Source organism: Hesperophylax consimilis, chromosome 7 (genome assembly GCF_061612785.1).
Source record: "Hesperophylax consimilis isolate HC1 chromosome 7, BYU_Hcon_1.0, whole genome shotgun sequence".
Classification (NCBI taxonomy): domain Eukaryota; kingdom Metazoa; phylum Arthropoda; class Insecta; order Trichoptera; family Limnephilidae; genus Hesperophylax; species Hesperophylax consimilis.
In genome coordinates this window covers 39,233,507-39,251,399 of record NC_142842.1, presented here as the reverse complement: position 1 = coordinate 39,251,399, position 17,893 = coordinate 39,233,507, and the positions used below count along the sequence as shown (strand labels likewise).

The window sequence follows — 17,893 nt, the reverse complement described above, 5'->3', positions numbered from 1 at the left end:
TAAAATTATATATATATAAACAATCCTGGTACCATTCAACTGGCGTTTTACACTAATAACAATGAAGAAATATATTCTTAATAATAATGATAGCAAAATTCAAACAAAAAAAACAGGAGTTTAAAAACTCAATTGAGATGATTGTAATTTCTTTTACAAAGGTAGAACCAATAGAAACTTTGAAGTCAGAACTAAAGAATATCGCAGGGCTATAAATGGAAATAGTGAATCTGAGTTTGCAAATAATCTTTTAAATAATGATCACACTTTCGATAAAAATTCAGGTCTTAAAATACTTCACTCAGGATATAAAGCATCGCAAATAAATAATTTTGCAATTTTAGAAATTAGAAAACATGCCAATATAAAATCAGATATAATTAATAAGAAAAAAATATATAAAAAATAATGATAAATGCCATTACAAAGTGATAAGCTTCCAGAAGAAATCTTCTTATAAAACGCTTGTTAATGGTAAGTAGTCAAGTATTGTTAGCTGCATATTTAAATATTCGCGCCAGGCATTTGGTTCGTTTTTAAACCGCCAGAGGTGCGCTCTGTCGGCCATCTTGAAGAAACGCGTGAATTTTTATAAACGTCAAACATAATCACGTAACTGTGGAGAATTTTCATTGTAATGTAATTATTCCAATGGATTATGAACTTTCTAAAACATATTTTCTTCGATATTATCCAAAAATTATATGAGCAGAAACGATGCTTATGAAGAAATCTCGTATTATTATGAGGCGATCCTATTTTAGTATGGAATTGTGTCTTAATATTCAAGTTACCCGAAACAGACAATTTAAATTTGACCAATCAGAGGGCCTACACCGTCCAGACGCTGGGACAATAATACTATCAGATAGAAAAATTGGATAACGGGATGTGTATGCTGGGAATGACGGGGTTGTATTATGAGGGTGGTTTCACTACCTCCAGACGATCATATTTCAATCCTTACAGTCATTAAAAGTTGTGATACCACTGTAAAGGGATAATATTATATGTATGCCAAGGCTAATTGTTCTATGGGAGTGACTGAGGTGACTTTATTTTGACTCAATCACTTACATAACCTAAGTAACTAACCATTATGCCGATTCTCCGCATGGGACGTACCGCTAAACAACCATATTGGCACAAACTCCTTGCGTCATATATTTATTTATTACAAATATTTTGATCGCTAGATCGTGCCATGCCTTCCTCGGACGTCCCCGATTTCTTCTACTATTAACTTAACATCATATATTTTCCGTATGCTGCTTTTTTCGTTCATCCGCTGTACATGCCCAGTCCATTAAACATCACTTTCTTTATCATACATATTACGCTGGCATCAGTCTTGCACAAAGGTTTTAATAATAACAATGATTGGACTATTTGTATAGCGCCGTTTTCGTGAGAAAATCACCTCAAAGGCGTTTTACCACACAATCGCATCAAGGATTTCATATATGCAACATTCAGTTTCTTATATATGCATAGCCTTACCATCAAAAGGTCTACAACGAAACTAGAAAAAACGTATGACAGATACATATTGCTTAAATCACGTATTCTATCAAAACTTTTAATACTTTTTCTATTTTTACAAATTATACTCAAATTAATTACATTGTTAGCTATTCAATAAATTATTTAAAAGCGAAAATTAAATTCTTACTTGTCTTTATTTTATTATATTTTTTTGATTTATTCAACACTATTCCTGTATTGTTTTTATTATTTAAAAAAAATGCATGTTGAATTTTTATTTATTTTCATCGTATTAAAATGAAGTCGTAGACTACTTGTTTCAACACGGCGCACAGTGGGCTGAAAATCGCCTTTCATAGACATAGAGACTTGAATTTTCAAGGGTATTTTTTTTGGCTAGAAATGGATTCTGCTGATGCTATAAAATTTCATATGAAGCAATTGCGTGTACAAATGAAGGAGTTATCATTTTTTAAAGAAAAAAATGTATGGCATTGACATTAAAAATGAGGCTATCTCTGGAATCATAAGGTTGGCCATTCTATCCTTACACACAGATATACTACTATTTTTTTGTAATTTTTTGACATACTTCGTATAGTGGCGCAACGTGCGATTTTTTTTTTAAATCCTCAAATTGAAAAAAACATTTTTAATGTTGATGATTCATTTAAATGCTCCTTTTAATGCTATGTCTATGAAAGGCGATTTTCAGCCCACTGTGCGGCGTAAACTAGTACTAGCGTAGCAAAGTGAATCGTAAAAATGTTTAAAAATGTATATATTTCATAATATATCATGTAACTTAGAAAATCAGAAATAAAATTATCTAATTTGTCATTGCCATATTAAGGTGTCGTTAGTTTGTAGGTACCTAAGTATTAAGGTGAAGTTATTTTGTAGGTACCCAAGTATTAGGGTGAAGTTATTTTGTAGGTACTTAAGTATTAAGGTGTAGTTTGTTTGTAGGTACCTCTGTATTTTTCTTTTCTTTCATTTCTATTGTTTCTCAGTTCGTGTTATATTGTGCTGTAAACAAATATTAATAAATTAAATATAAGACATCACTTTTAATTTAAATTGACAATACAATTCCAAGGCGCAATCTTTATTAACAACCGAGTTGTAGATCGCTTTCATTAAAAAAGCTCTGCAGTTGACGAGTTGACTCGCGTTGCGTTACTAAAGGTATTCACACTAAGCAAAAAAGCTTCTGCCGCCAAACAATAAAAGCTCGGCGTCGTTCCCGTCATATAATTAAGTTTTCAGCGCGCGGCATCTCGACTGGATTCGATGCCCATTAAATACATCACCGCGGAAAGCAGAAACATAAAGAGATCTCGTGGACTTGTATGTATTGTACGCTCGTCAATGTAATTATTAAAGGTATCAATACGCCTTGTTGCGGCCGCGGTTTGACACTCATTATTCATACACTGTGGGTTCTTTGCGTTGTTGAAACAATTAAATTGGACAAAAATACGAATGACAGCAGTTGTTAAGACGGTTCGAGCGTTGTGCGGTTACTTTGGGTTGATAGTTGTGATTATTTTAGCTCTCTACCTGATAGCGTCTGATCAACTAAAGCCGACGACCTAACTAGCATCACGCCACGGACCGTCAAACAACTCGGTCTACCCTTATGTTATTTTGCACTTCACACTTTTGGTGCACTCGACAGTGCCATGTCTTTCTTGAGCGTCCCCAACTTCTTCTACCATTCATACACTATTTTCTTGGTTATACATGCCCAAACAATCCAAGCGTACCTTTCATAATCTTATTCATTACGCTTAAATCAGATTTGCATTCTTTGCGGATCTCCAAATTTTTGTTTTAATACACATACGCCTCAGGTATCTCAATTCAACAGGTTTCAGACTACTTTCATCCTTCTCCGCTAGTTCTAACATCCATGCCTCATCAGTGTTGGTATCAGGATTCTGTTTTGAACTGCTTATAGAATATGGTATCACACAAAAAAATAGTGAAAAAAGTGCCTTGAATCAAATATACATATTGATATCCACACAATACTCTAGAATCACTCTCAAAGGAGTGTTAAATGCGAGAATGGTATAAATTATCTCACAGTTCATTCGTTTTCACCATTGAATCTGCAAGTTCAGCATTAATACCAAATCGCGCACCATTTGCAGGCCACCAAGAGCTCCTTTGTAACCTCTCCTTCTATCACATGTGTCGCTCATGAGAAACAGAGTGAGAATACAACGGATGTAGCAGAGGTACGCATGTAACAGTACGACCTAGTGGTCCTAGTGTACAACTGTTGATACAACACCCACTGATTCTGACTTCACACCTGGATTTAATTGCTAATGACTACGCCAATTGTTCTATCCAAACAGACACACAATGATGTGTACCTTTTGTATAGTTTAACGTGGATATGGCGCTGTTCCAATTACAGGAACATTAAATGTGTTTGCAAAGAGAATCTAGTACACTTCGTACGGCTCCCATTGTATTCATCATCGTGTACCTATCATTGTGGAGTTGGATCCATCGTAATTCGCTATGATTTGGGATGGAATCTAAGTGCTTTTGGAACAAATTGTTGACAGATTAGTATCGAGATTTGTATCAGTAACAACAGCGGCTTTTCATAAAAGTGCAAAACAAACGAATTAAGCAACGTATGCAAGTATATAATTATATCTGTATTGTATTTGCAAACTATATAATCGGATTTATATTTTTATATGAATAATGTATTTCAATTTCTATTCGGCCTTCAGACGACAAAACCAGAAATAGTGTTAATAATTATTCAGAATTTTTAAAATCAATAAACAGAATTCAAAAAACATAATACGAAAACAAATCCTTTTGTATATGCGAATGCAATATGAATACCTACATACCCCACTGAATAATTGTTATAAATAAACCTAATTTTAATATAGTACTACATTGTGTACAAATAAACACTATGTAAAAAATCAATCTTCCTTCCCAGGGACCGGAGTTAACCGCGATACTATCCTTGCCAGATGCCGATCGGGTAGGACTGACATTTATTTAGTATACTGCTGTAATGTCATCCGATTTCAGAGAAATGCGTATATTTCCGCGTCTGTGTACGTGATTTCCGCCAAAAGATGATATAATGCATTGCCAACAACGAGTCTTTCTGTCGAGATTTACAGCTCGATCGGATGTCGGGAAGTGGGTTAATTTCCGCTTCCAGGATTTGCATTCATTCATTACCGAAAACAAAAGCGAAATTATAAGAGATGTTTTTAAAAATGAGACCAAATAAAATAATTCTCAAATTTTAATTTTATGTTTTAGTCACAACTGTCTAAAAAACTCTATATGGTGATTTTGCACCGAAAGGGCGCTGTGGGAATCATCTAAATAACATTATTTGAGGAATGAAGGTTACCTATGTTTAGGGCAGTCACAGAATCACGGCAATCAACAAATTATGGATATACGGCACGCGCCTTAGCTTATAGTGGAAATGACGTTACTAGTTTTTGAGGCTTTAAGAGTTCGGCATCATGGTTATATTGTATGGTTATATGTGTATTTCATAAATAAAATAAGATTGGCACGGTTTGTTTTTTGTAAAAAGGTTTGGTCAAAAATACAAAACCAGCTATTTTTACGATCAGAATTCAGGGTATGCGGAGGTGGGCAAAAACAGATTGCAAACAATGTCTCGGCTTCTTTGCGGCGAAACCGGTTTATTTTTGCAAACGAACAGAATAATTGCGGGATATAATTCATAAAATAAAATTCTGCCGAAGAACATCTTTACTGAGCAGACCCTCGTAAAGTTATTATCGGTGATTGTTAATGGCCAGACGGGATGGGACGTTTTAAAGCGTCAAATATTAAAATTTAATTGTTTTCTCCTGTTACAAATGGACGGAAAAGGTGTTTACTAGATCCCAGCAAAGGGAAATCTTTTTAACTCCTCCCAGTATCAAATCTAAAATCTAATTCTAAAAAACCTGAACGTTAATATTGTCCTTATTCGTACTGTTGGGAGTTAAGGGAGAGAAAATTAACAATACTTCAATAACGATTGTCAAAGTTTTACTAAATATCTCAATTAATCCGAAAGAACTGATTTTTATTAAGTGTAAAAATTTACTAAAATTCAGGTTACTACAAAATGAACTCCACAAATGTATATGTAGGTACTTTATTTTAAAGGAATAACTTTTCTCTTTGATTACTTTTGAAGGTTATACCTACCCATAGTCAAATTCCAATGTGTGTATATAAAATTCATATCATTGAAGAATACGATAATACTAATAAATATAAACGAAACATAACAGAAAAAGACACGGAAAAGAAAAAGGTAATGGTCTCAACTGGGAATCGAACCCAGGATCGCCTCTAACCACTCGGCCATTGGGATATAATTATTTTACGTCATTTACGTCGATTTCATATTTCAAATTCAGAATTAACAATACTATTTCAACCAATTTCTTTTTGAATTATTACAAAGTTCTAAAGAATTTGTTTGTATCATAGATAGTGTCTCGGATAAACATATCTGATTTTTATATATAAAAACATCTATAGATTAAGGCTGAGTGGTTAGAGGCATCGTTCCGGTAAGGCACAGAAAGTGGGTTCGATTCCCAGTTGAGACTGTTACCTTTTTATTTTTCTGTTTCATGTTTCGTTTTAATTTATTGGTATTATCTCCATCTTCAATAAAATGTACAGACATTTTTTGTAATTTATGGCTATGAGAAAGAACATTATTAACGGAGACACGATAGTTTTGTGAAACTTCATTAATTTATACAGATATGTTTATCGGTTTCGGCAAAACCTTGCATTTGTCGGGGCTGATAAACCTGCAAAAAATTTATATCCTTCAATAAAATTTGTTGTGTTCCACCTTCGTTGAAAAAAAAACAGGTCTTGTCGGATTTATTTCAAACAATATTTTGTTTGACCGACAAAGTGGTGTTAATTAAAAGAGTGATTTCTAAAAACCTTCACCTTTTTACAAGGATGACTCATATTACATAATGTAAACAAATAAAGTATTTTGGAAGACAAAACATTCTAGGTAAGCGCTCTTTAAATAATGTATACATTCTGGCTTACTTATTGGAAAACGTAACTGCGTAAACGTATAATCGGTAGACAAAAGCCGTAGCTTTTCGCGCGGCCTGCAAGGTACCTTCGTTAAACTTCGGTTAACTGTCAATCTGCACAATTATTTTAAAAACATCGATCGTTATGCAATAACTGGCTTATTAATGGACTGAGGTGAATAAAGTTCTTAAAGTTTAAAGAAATTGCGAAAAAAGCGATCAATTGATTCTGTTTCAGTTTGGAGAAACGAATATTGTTCAAATATCACTAGTTATGGCTAATGACTTCATTACCTAGCAAACTTCCCTTAAAATTACATGCCAACTGGCAATATAATATATGAAAGATGGTATTTCAATTCAACTTTGTCAATTTATTGGTATTGCCAACTTTTACATTTAGGAATGTCAATTGATGGGTAGTTCCGCCAGTGTTGCCTTAGTATAACGATGTTTTAAATTTATTTCTTTTCAATGTTAGTTCGGCTATCATCAGCCCAGCCGTGCTAGGGATGGCGATGTAAAACCGTCAGAAGTTGAGCCTATCGATCCGATATTGTTAAGTTATCAATCTGATCGTGCAGGATCGCCAGTGCGCTAGCCTAGCTAAAACTCAGAATGCTGAGACCCCACTAAATAATAAAGGATTAGAATGCGTTTGAGGTTTAGAAATCCAATTAAGTATCTTTAGTGCCATACAATAAAGTGGTGCCTGACGGACCACTGCAACCACGGGCTATACGGCTATACCAACTGCTAGAAGACCCGTCAATAACAAGATTTATTAAAGTGGAACTCGCGCTGGGCAGGACATGTAAGGGTGGAATATAGCCGACCGGAGACCACCAAAGAGGTTATCATATAATAAGATAGACTTGTTAAAACCCTTGGACATACGTGAACTGTAGAAAGAGGCTGGAGACCGACAGAAGTGGAGACGTTTCTAGAGCTAGCCCTTCTCTTCAAGGATTACTTGAATAAGATAACGATTATTCTATGACATATAAGGATATTAAGAAAGCATTAATATAGAACTTGTAAAGACGTACCACCAGATAATTTAAGAAATACAAATTTAGCTCGTAATCAGTTGTTTTTCTATGAACACTAAATCCACTCGCATGTTATTTTATTTTGAATAAAAAGCTTTCAAAGAAACGAGTCAGTTTGTTATTATTTTTTTGTATTCTCTGCCAAATAAACAATATGTTCGTGGAACTTGTCTAAGTTCTGCCTTTCCACTGTTTACTCTGTGTTGTTTGAACCTTGGGTTTGGGTTTAGCACCGGATTTAGTTTAAGTTTCTCGAAACAGAACCAATTGGCTCCAGCCCAACTGTTCTCTGTAACACGTCTCCTAATACATCGTTCAGAGTTCAGATAGACAACACACAAGGTACAGTTTAAACTATGGATTCAATCAATTGTCATATCAAAGTGGAGATAATAATTAACAATTCAAAATCAATTATCTAGAATGATAACTTCTCATTATAGTCAAAATGTCTTATTTGAAAATACCAACATTTTGACCCCAGAAAATCGTCAGACCAAAAAAAAATCTTTAAAATTTAGAATTCACTATTCTTCACAAGTCAGTGACTAAGTTGGCTCGATCCAGGCTTCGTGAGTTCGATTCCTCGGCTAGCTAAGTCCTCCATCATGACACAAGCAACATTTTCTGCTTACTGTAGTGATACTAGGAGATTTTCGAATTATTGTAACATAATTCGTAACCCAGGAATGTTTGTTTTCTTTATAAAAAAAAACACGTTACTGAGACAATGCGCTTGGTCTCACTGAACTAGGTCCAGTGGACATACTTTTTCCTTTGATTGGCTATCCTTTTCATAAGCGGTGCTCATTGATGTAAGTCCTATTTGGTCGGTGGCGGTGCTACATTTTATGTTCGATTAGTATGAATATAACCTGTCTTATTTTTACGATGTCATGGGATAAAAGTGGTAATTTAAGGTTACTTACATTCGAAATGATTTCTTTTTTTGAAAGGCAATGATCCTGTACGATCAAACACAATATTATTAATCGTAACAATACTTAAATGTTCCTTAATTCAGTCGGTTTTGGACTCGTTGAAAAAACTATTGAATCGTGACAAGAACAAATGTATTTGATTGTTTCTATTGGACACTGTACAACTGCGATATTATTAAGATAAATAATTTATTTATAACATTCCCATTCTCTGCGTATCAATATTTGATTTAAGTAAGTAGGTATCAATATAAATCATTATTACAAGCGCGTTCTTCACCTTTCCCAATATTATAAACAACACGACGCGCACGATCAGACATATCGAACAAATCACCTAATTAGATCCATACGAGTACATACTTGAAATATACAAGTATCTTCAACTTTTTTTTTTGTTGTTTTTTTTTGGGGTGTTATGCCGTGTTGCGCTAACTCCTTCTTTAGCCGATGTTTCGGACAGCGTTGCAGTGTCCATCATCAGGGCAGATCCGGTAGATCCGAAGATGTATCTTCAACGACCAATATAAACTTATTACATCAATGAGTATGTCCCTAGATTTTTTCTCAAAATTTTCGCCGTTTGTCATCTGATTCTATTTTGGTGATAACTTAGGTACTTGTTTTTTGTTGTCAAACGTACTAATTATGGTTGTCTGATTCAATGAACTCAAATTTTGTTAACAATCTTTTTCAAAATTGGAACTGATTGTGTGAAGAATTCAGACAAGTAGGTACCGACCTAATGAAAATGATTTCATTTTAATTAATTGAATATTAATTCTATATTTGAAATGTGAAAATATTCATACTCTCGCTATCTTTGTAATAAGGGTTATCAACTGTGTGGTGGTCTCAGAGGGAGGTCGTACGTATGTCACAACGAAAATCTTCCTTCTCACGCGTCTTTTATGAAAACGAAAAACACAGACACATATGACATCTCTCTCTGGGACTAATTTATTAAATCCTTTCAATATTAATAATATTTGTTTGACTTCAATTCCCATAATTTGATATTTCATAGGTTAAAATTGCACAGGCCCGGCAGCGGTGAGTTGGGTGGTTGGGTGGCTGGTACCCGGGCGCAGCGGCCATCGCTACTGACCCGGGGCTATCGTGTCTACTTACATAATAAATGAGGGGCGTATTTAAAAGGGACATAATTAATTAATTGACAAGAGGGGCGCGCCGTGCGCCACTGAGCCTTCACGCGACCGTGACGTCATTTCATAAACGAAAAAAGTCATTACGCGAAACTACTGAACGTTTTATACATTTTACACATACAAAAACTTGTTGAAAGGTTACACAAGTTGACACAAAAAATCGAATTCTTTAAAGGCTCATATTTTATAATTTATAAAATAAATATATAAGGAAGCTCACATCCGTACTAGGTATTTGCTGTAGGTACTCTTCGATATGGTACAAAAATAAATCACAAATTTATTGAGTCAATTAAGCAATTTTATTTATTTAAAACTAAATTTTGATGGTAAGTAAGCAATCCGCAGTAAGTAAGTAAGCAAGGCGGCAGAGTAAAGTAATATCCTGAGCCTGGAAACGTCTGAACTAAATTATTGTAAACATTCTGAAAGGTGTGGTTAATATTTTGCCACTTCCGCAGCTCTCCACTTAACTCTATACGTTAGGTAGCTTGAGGCCAAAGGCTAGAGGAAAGAATTTCCACGCATTTTCAAAGGGTTTATTTAACATATCTTTTCACGTGCCATTACAATTAAGTCGATCAGTGAGATGGTGAATCGTTGATCCATAAATAAACATTTTAAAATAACAAGTCAATAAATTATTCTAACTTCAGGGTTTCAACTTGACGTTTAGTTTTACGGCCGGTCAGAAAATATTGACACAATACTAAATATTAAAACAATTCAATAGTTAATGTCAAGCGGGAATCAGAATTTGGTTTAATTATTTAAATATCACAAATATTTAAACATCAGCCTTGCATTCATTGCGAATCTCCACATTTCTCACACGATCATACATTGTTTTACCGCACATATGCCGCAGGGATCAATACAAGAAATAAAAATAGTAAATACCACGCAGAGTGGAAATGTGCGAAAATTAATTGTTTAGAACATTGGTACAAGAGGGATTTTATACAAGTTAGTTTACTATTTTTCTATAATAAAAATATTGTAAATACCAAACACAAGATCTGTTTATTTATGATGGGGAATAGCTATTATGATAACCGTGATCATGTAATAATTATTGTAAAATTTTAATAAATATACATATTAATTAATAAAACAAAACATAAAGTTTATTTATTTCTATCGCAATCTAGCACAATCAAAACCTATAATACGCAGGAAAGAATGTTAGGACCTAGTAATGAATAATAGTTCTTTATATTAGTTTTTGTGGTATGTACATGTACCTACTAACGAAGTAGTTTTGAAGGAACGGATTCTTATTGGATGGGTGCATCAAACAATAAAGTCAATTGTACATCGATAGATGGATGTTAAAAAGTTATAACCCAATTACGTGGACGACAACATTAATGTATGTAATAATTTTTATAATCAGAAATTGGCTCCAAAATTAGAGGCTGTATCAACGTACTTATATTTTTAATATTGTTCCACAAAGGGTCTAAAATCTTAAAATAAAATTATCATAACCTTCTAATCTAAGCAAATCTGTAGCCAAGATGGAAGATAAAAACACACGTTATTACGGGTGATTTTCACTTGGCAGGACCAGAAATTCGCATTTTTGATTTACGTCTGTCACATCGAGTTCCGACCAATCGAAGCTAAAATAGGTACCTAATTGGAAGGTGTACTTGTTCCTACACTATATTATGCTCATATATCTTTTTTCCTCGGAATAATTTCGTAGAGATGGGGATGTGTCTATGTTAACCGTGCTTTAGTAACTGTTAGTATATCACCGTTCCGGGGCATTTAAAAAGACGTTTGGTGGGCTAATAAGTTACATTAGTTCGTGCTGTTGGAGCGAACATTAACACTTTACTTTGGAAGTAATATGAAGTTACCGGAGTCACGTACTGACTACCTTAAAAAGGTGTTTTATTAACAGTTCCAGAAAGTTACCTAAATGGTAAACGATACAGTATGATTACAAAAAATATTTCTGTTGTGGTTTTGAATACAAATAGCAAAAGCTGAAGTAAAATTTGATCGAAAGGTATCTATTAGGAATATAACAGTCCTTGTCGATTTCTACATACAATAATAACGCTTTGGTTTTAGTTTTAATAGCGTAATTTTGGTGAAATTTTGAAAACCGTTACAAATTAAGACAGCCAGAAGTCATGGATGCCCCACGGATACGTGACACGATCAAGTTAATTAAATGTCATGAGTACCAGTTATACTTATAACTTATCTACGTAGCTATACCAACAAGGAACTGGCGTGATGGTTACTTAGCTATAAATAATAATAATAGTCCAGTGACTTTCATGTTTGGTTTTACGAAGTTCTGTAAATTCTATAATCTCCGTGCGAAATGTATGAGTGCGTTCGGTAGCGGTTCGACTGTAGTTATCTAAACTATGTTTACGAGCATGACAAACTTCAGCAGGTATATTCATTCAAACGAGAATTGAAAATTTGGCCATTGATAACAATATTAGGGATTCTCGAACGTAAATTTGATACAGAAAAATCAGAAAAAGATTCGGTCGCATCTAGGAATTGAAGGTTAATTTCTTAATATTTTCTGTATCAAATTTACGTTTGAGAGTCGCTAATATTGTCTTCAATTATTAAATATTACAATTTGAGGTTTTACTCATCAGTTATTAGAAAATTAAATTTAAAAAAAAAGAATTTAATGGTTCGCGGTAAATAAAAGTCCGCTCCAGAAAAAAGCGTTAATTATTCTCACACGAGTAAGAATTTAAATGATTGGAGGTTGTGTTTAAAGTGTAAATGGTTTCAAGTGTTGAGCGTCCAGTTAAAACAGCATAAAGGTATCAACCGGCCATTAGTTTCCAGAGGTGATACACGAACACGAATAGTTTTCACAGGGATCATAACTCCGTCAAGCCAGACACGATCCTCTGGAGCACGGAGTCTGGCCTCTGAAGGTAATGCTCTTTGCTCTCGGAGTACGGACCGGAGAAACTAAACCGACTACATGAAAGGCTATAAAAAGGCACCACTTGTTTTGGAGATAGCTATCTCGGGTAATTTGTTGATAGTTTTAAAGATTGTTGGGTTTTTAATGTAAAGCACTGAGAAACAGATTGATAAGATTGGAACTGGGAAAGAAGTAGGTACCTTCAAAGGAATTCCCGTAACGTTTAATATTCATTCATAAAAGAACTCGAATGTTTCTTCCCATCCATTTAAAGCTGGTATCAGTATTTGGTAGATTTAACATACCAACAAAACGACATTTTGATCAACATGACAGGACGGCAAAATGCATGGCTATGCATCAAGAGGTGGGCGGGTTCAATCACGGGGTAGTGCAAACATTCTCAAAAACAACCATGAAGGTACTTATAGTGATTTATTTTTGGGGTATTATGCCATGTTGCGCTACCTCCTTCTTTAGCCAACTTTTCAGTTTCCATAAACAGGGCGGATGTGCAACCATGTACCTACTTTGTTTTAAACCAGCAAAATTAGAACCATTACCTCTAACTTTGTTATTCCTCCTTCATTAACACCAATTTCTAGACGTTTTGTTCTTTAGAGTTTTATTATTTATATTTGTATAGTTCAAAGTCAGTTTTATAAACGTTAGTGAATGACACAGACGAAACTTGTTGAAACTGTTAACAGCTAAGGAGCATACATTACAAAATAAAACAAAACAATCTAAAACTAAAATGAAATTTATAAAATACACAATGTCATAAGAAAACCCGAACATGTAATCTTGTACGCTATTTTGTATAAAACTACCATGAATATGCAGGGCAAATCTTTAGTCGTCTAAGTATTAAAGATCTCTATACTTTTATAATATAATAATGTACTCATAAACTGCTAAAAAGATATTTTATTCACGAAAATCCACGCAGAGAAAATACTTACAGGATGACTGACAATATGACACGCAACTAACAGAGTTAGTTTATATGATAATAAAGGCACCGATTAGCGCGAATTAAGATATTCCGCCTAATAGGTAATAGGCCATACGCTAATTTCCATAAACAGCTTAGTTTGAGGATCAGTCATTTCCCATTTCCTTTGTCGTCGCTAATGGCTGAATGAATAATAATGATTAATCGTCAAATGTTACTGGCAAAGCGTAAATAAACCTTATGCCGCGCTTATCGGCCTCAAATAATACTTCAATAGATTCACTAATTTATTATTATCTTTATGCATATTTACCACCTAGTCAAACAAGTGTTCTGTGGCAATCTTTATTAAAAAATATATTCCCACAAGTATCTGGTACCTGGAGTGCTAAGTATGAGTATAAATCTGTACGTTTCTGACTTGTATTTCTGTGTAAATTCAATCCCATCACGAGCTTCCATTGAAAACAATAACTAAATAGGTATATTTAAAAAAAATCATAACAATTAACGAATAATATTTAATCATTGCAAAAAATAGTAGCGACTCGATACACATAGGAATTGAACCCAGGACTTGGCTTTGCAGGGGGTCTGCTCTACCGCTGAGCTAATGCGACCCTCTTTCCTTCAGTCATATTTATTATATCATACTTTGACTACCAATATTATCTTCATTTTCTTGGCTGTTATCTTTACGTATGATCGCAAGATTCTTCCTGAACTAAATAGAATCTAGATAGTGTCTTGGATAAATGTATAATTTTTTTAAATTTTAATGTTCTATTTATTGGCTTTTCTGCAAGTCTATGATGAATATTGACCCTCGTTAAGTCATTCCAAAATATAAAAAAAATAATCATTTATACTCTCAGAGTTTAAAAATTGGCAAACCCGTACCTGTGACTAACTTTGTCTATTTATTTAAGTACGTATATAAATATGTTCAAGTGTTGAAAGACGCGATATAAAATCGAACAAAAAATGGGTATTGAAGCTAATTTACACGTAGGTAAATAGAAATGAAAAATAAATTAATAAACTTGGTCAGTAAATTATTGTAAACCACAATAGAAATGAAATTAATATGTCTACATAATTATGTTTGAAAATGTGGGTTTTAAGTAGCGGCTCCAGAATTTTAAGTGTGCTAGAGCGCCAAGTGTCGTTGTAGCCGAAAGTGTGTTCTTTTAATTCAATTTTTTGCGTGAAGAATATTCAACCACGTGGGGCAGCGCAACACCTCACTGAAATAATCCTGAAATCTTAATACAAAAATAAATCATTTTCAGCTACAACCTACATACGTGGAAATTTTTTATATGAACTACAAATATAATCTTTTTAATTATGCAACAGTATACGTTCAGTTTGTGGCTATGTAGAAGTAGGCACTTGCACTGTAGCTGTCGTGTCCTTGTGTTATTTGTGCAGATAGTACCTAAACATAAAATTCAAGCTCTGGCGGCCTTCGAACTACACAAAAATAAAGTTATGTTTTGGAAATATTGAGGAATAAATTCTTAAAGCAACAACGCTGTACCTTAGTTAAATAATATGTATTATAAACCGAAGCGACGGGATTCTCCGCTAGTTCTAGTTGAACAAACTGTACATTCTGTTTAAACAATGGGGAATTACAAATATTGCGGTCTGCGATAAGAATATTTATTTAATAGTCTCTCTTACCTTTGCATTCGTTGGCGTCTCTTGCGGTGGCTCTGCCCCAAGGGCGGTCGAAGTGGAAGGGCTTGCAGCGCTCGCAGTCCCTCCCCGCCGTGTTGTGGCGGCAGTCGCAGGCCAACCCTTCCTTGGCCTGCACGCACCTGCTGGCGTGGCCGTTACACTTGCAGCGGCCTCCTACTCCGAAGTCAGACACGGCGTAGTGATGGGACATGGTAGCGGTCGACATGGTCGTCATTGTTTCCAGAGTGTTTAGCGAGTAGCTGACAGCCGCGCTGTCCCTCAAATCCAAGCCTTCGGCGGTCACTTCGTCCGAGATATCAGGCTCTGCTGGCATATGCAGGCGGTTGAAGACAACCTTTACGTCAGTGGCAGTCACCCAGTCTTGCAGCACGGGGGAGTTATCGAAGTCGGGGGCACTCGGCCTTCCTTCCAGGGTGCTAAAAGCCACTCTCCCAGCAGTCCCCTCGCCTCCTGGCCCGTATCGGTGAGAGTCGGAGCATCGCGCTTCCTGCTCGTTAGCCTTGGCAATCGTGGCTCGGTTAGGCCTGCCGTATACGCGCCTGCATTGACTGGAATAGAATTGGAATGGCTGCCATGTCTTCCCGTAGTCGATACTCTTGTATATGGCGATGGAATCGGGTTTAGCGGCGCGTGGGCAGAATTGCAGGCTTACGTAGGTCAACTCGTATTTCTTCCCCAGAGATAGTGTCAAAGTGACGTTATCGGGGGGCGAATCGGCGGACGATGGCGGAGGTAATGGATCCGAGCGCCAGCATGTCACGTTGTTGGGATTGTTCAAGTCAGTCAAGTAGGAAGCGGGGAATCGCCGCTTGGGTTGGGCGTCATCGCAAATGTGGCACGCCGGAGGGCGGGACCCCTGCGAGGGATCGCAGTAGCGCGAGGGCGCGTGCCGCCCGCAGGTGCTGGAGGCGGCCACGGGGGCGTTGAAGGCGGCGTTCACGAAGTCCGGGATGCAGCGGCGGGGGCGCTCCTCCTCGTAGCACGGATCCTGCGGCTGGGCGGCGAACGTGCGCACGTAGTTCTCGGCGGATACGACCGCGCAGAGGGACGCGGCGAGTACAAGTAGCCGCATCTTGAGGGATGCTATAATCGGTCAGCTTCTAGTCCAGCTGACCCGCTGTCATAATACCGCTAACGATTAGTCCAAAGGCTGGCCAGCTGTCTGCAGCAGGCTGGCTGTAGCAGGGCCGGAGCGTCCGGCGCTACAGGGGCACGGGTTAATTACGCGCGGCTTTCCTCGACGGAGCGTGAAAGTATCGGATTTCACGTAATCCTTTCGCCGGCGTAAACAATTTTAAATCCTCCTTTATGTCGACAGGTAACAAATTTACCGGTTAGTCTTTGTTACTTCGTACTTCTTCGTAAGTGTTCAATTGCGGACATACAAATAAATTAAATAAAACGACAAAGCGTTTATTAATTTACCTATAACGATGAACGATTATAAGAAGATAAGCGTACTCGATAAGGTCAATTTTTCACAGTGACTGGCAAGCGAAACTTGTGAGAAATAATAAGTTATCAAAATGAACGTAACACAATAAACAAATACGTGAGCAACTAAAATAATACGTTTTTTATCATACCCAACATAAACAGGCACACAAAATAATATATATTTTTAAAGCACTGAAAAAATTCTGCGCACCAAAACAACAATCGAGTCGTGATACAAAAAACTTTTTAAAGAGACCGGCGCAAACCACAAACACAAAATAAAAATGTCAAAAATAAATCATGCCATCGGAGACAGTCGAAGGAGCATTGAATGCAGATGACCAAAGCCCGGGGGCAGGTAAAGTAAACAAGGGGTCCCTCAGGGAACAACTACAGAAGAGCGTGCAACAAACTAACTAGAAACTTTGCAAAGTAAACAATCATCCAGCGAAAGCAAAGTCAGCAATGCACCGAGCACTGCCGTTGGAAACTGAGCCAACTCAAATAAGCACAATTCAGGCAAATAATAACACAGAAACAGATTCGCCACCAGTCACAGAAGATGACACTGAGGAAGCCGACTGAATGTCTGGCGGTCGCGATGTTTTCAGGGAGCGGGAGGAGTTCGTTAGAGACGTGCGGACAGCGCGGCTACCACGGGACAACTGCTGTCTGGCGGGCCCCTGCGCCGCCCTCCTCCCTCCCTCCGCACCCCTCTGCCTCCGCCACCCCAGTCCTGGGATGCTGCGCCGAGATCAGCGCTTTTACCTTTTACAACAATCGTATATTCCGGTGCACCTGAAGATTGCGGAATGTTCTGCCTGCTATTTGCGTATGGATTGTAAAATATATTTTGATAGATGGTCGAAAATTGCCTAGGGCTCATCATTGAACTGCCAAACCAGAATGGCGTAGGACGATTTATTAAACACGTTTTTGCACATTTTTTCAAAGTTAATGCGTCCGGTACCTACATACAAAAGAGTTATCACTTTTCAATTAGGAGATATTTGCAAAAGTAAAAGAAATCTTACGAAAAACATTTATCTAATTATTATAATTTTATTTTAAAATACAGTAATGTGTTGTGTTATATGTCAGAGTGTGGTGGGGAGAATAATGAGGAAG

General features: G+C 36.4%; 1 protein-coding gene across 1 annotated transcript in view; it reads right to left on the bottom strand.

Moving 5' to 3' along the window:
• Positions 1–17,408, bottom strand: part of LOC149422747 (netrin-1-like) — a 446,444-nt gene extending 429,036 nt beyond the window's left edge. Inside the window, exon 1 of the mRNA XM_089633494.1 lies at positions 15,311–17,408. Coding sequence (XP_089489620.1) covers positions 15,311–16,400 — 1,090 coding nt within the window. The 5' untranslated portion in view covers positions 16,401–17,408. The remainder of the gene's footprint in view (positions 1–15,310) is intronic.
• Between the last annotated feature and the right edge of the window lie 485 nt (positions 17,409–17,893).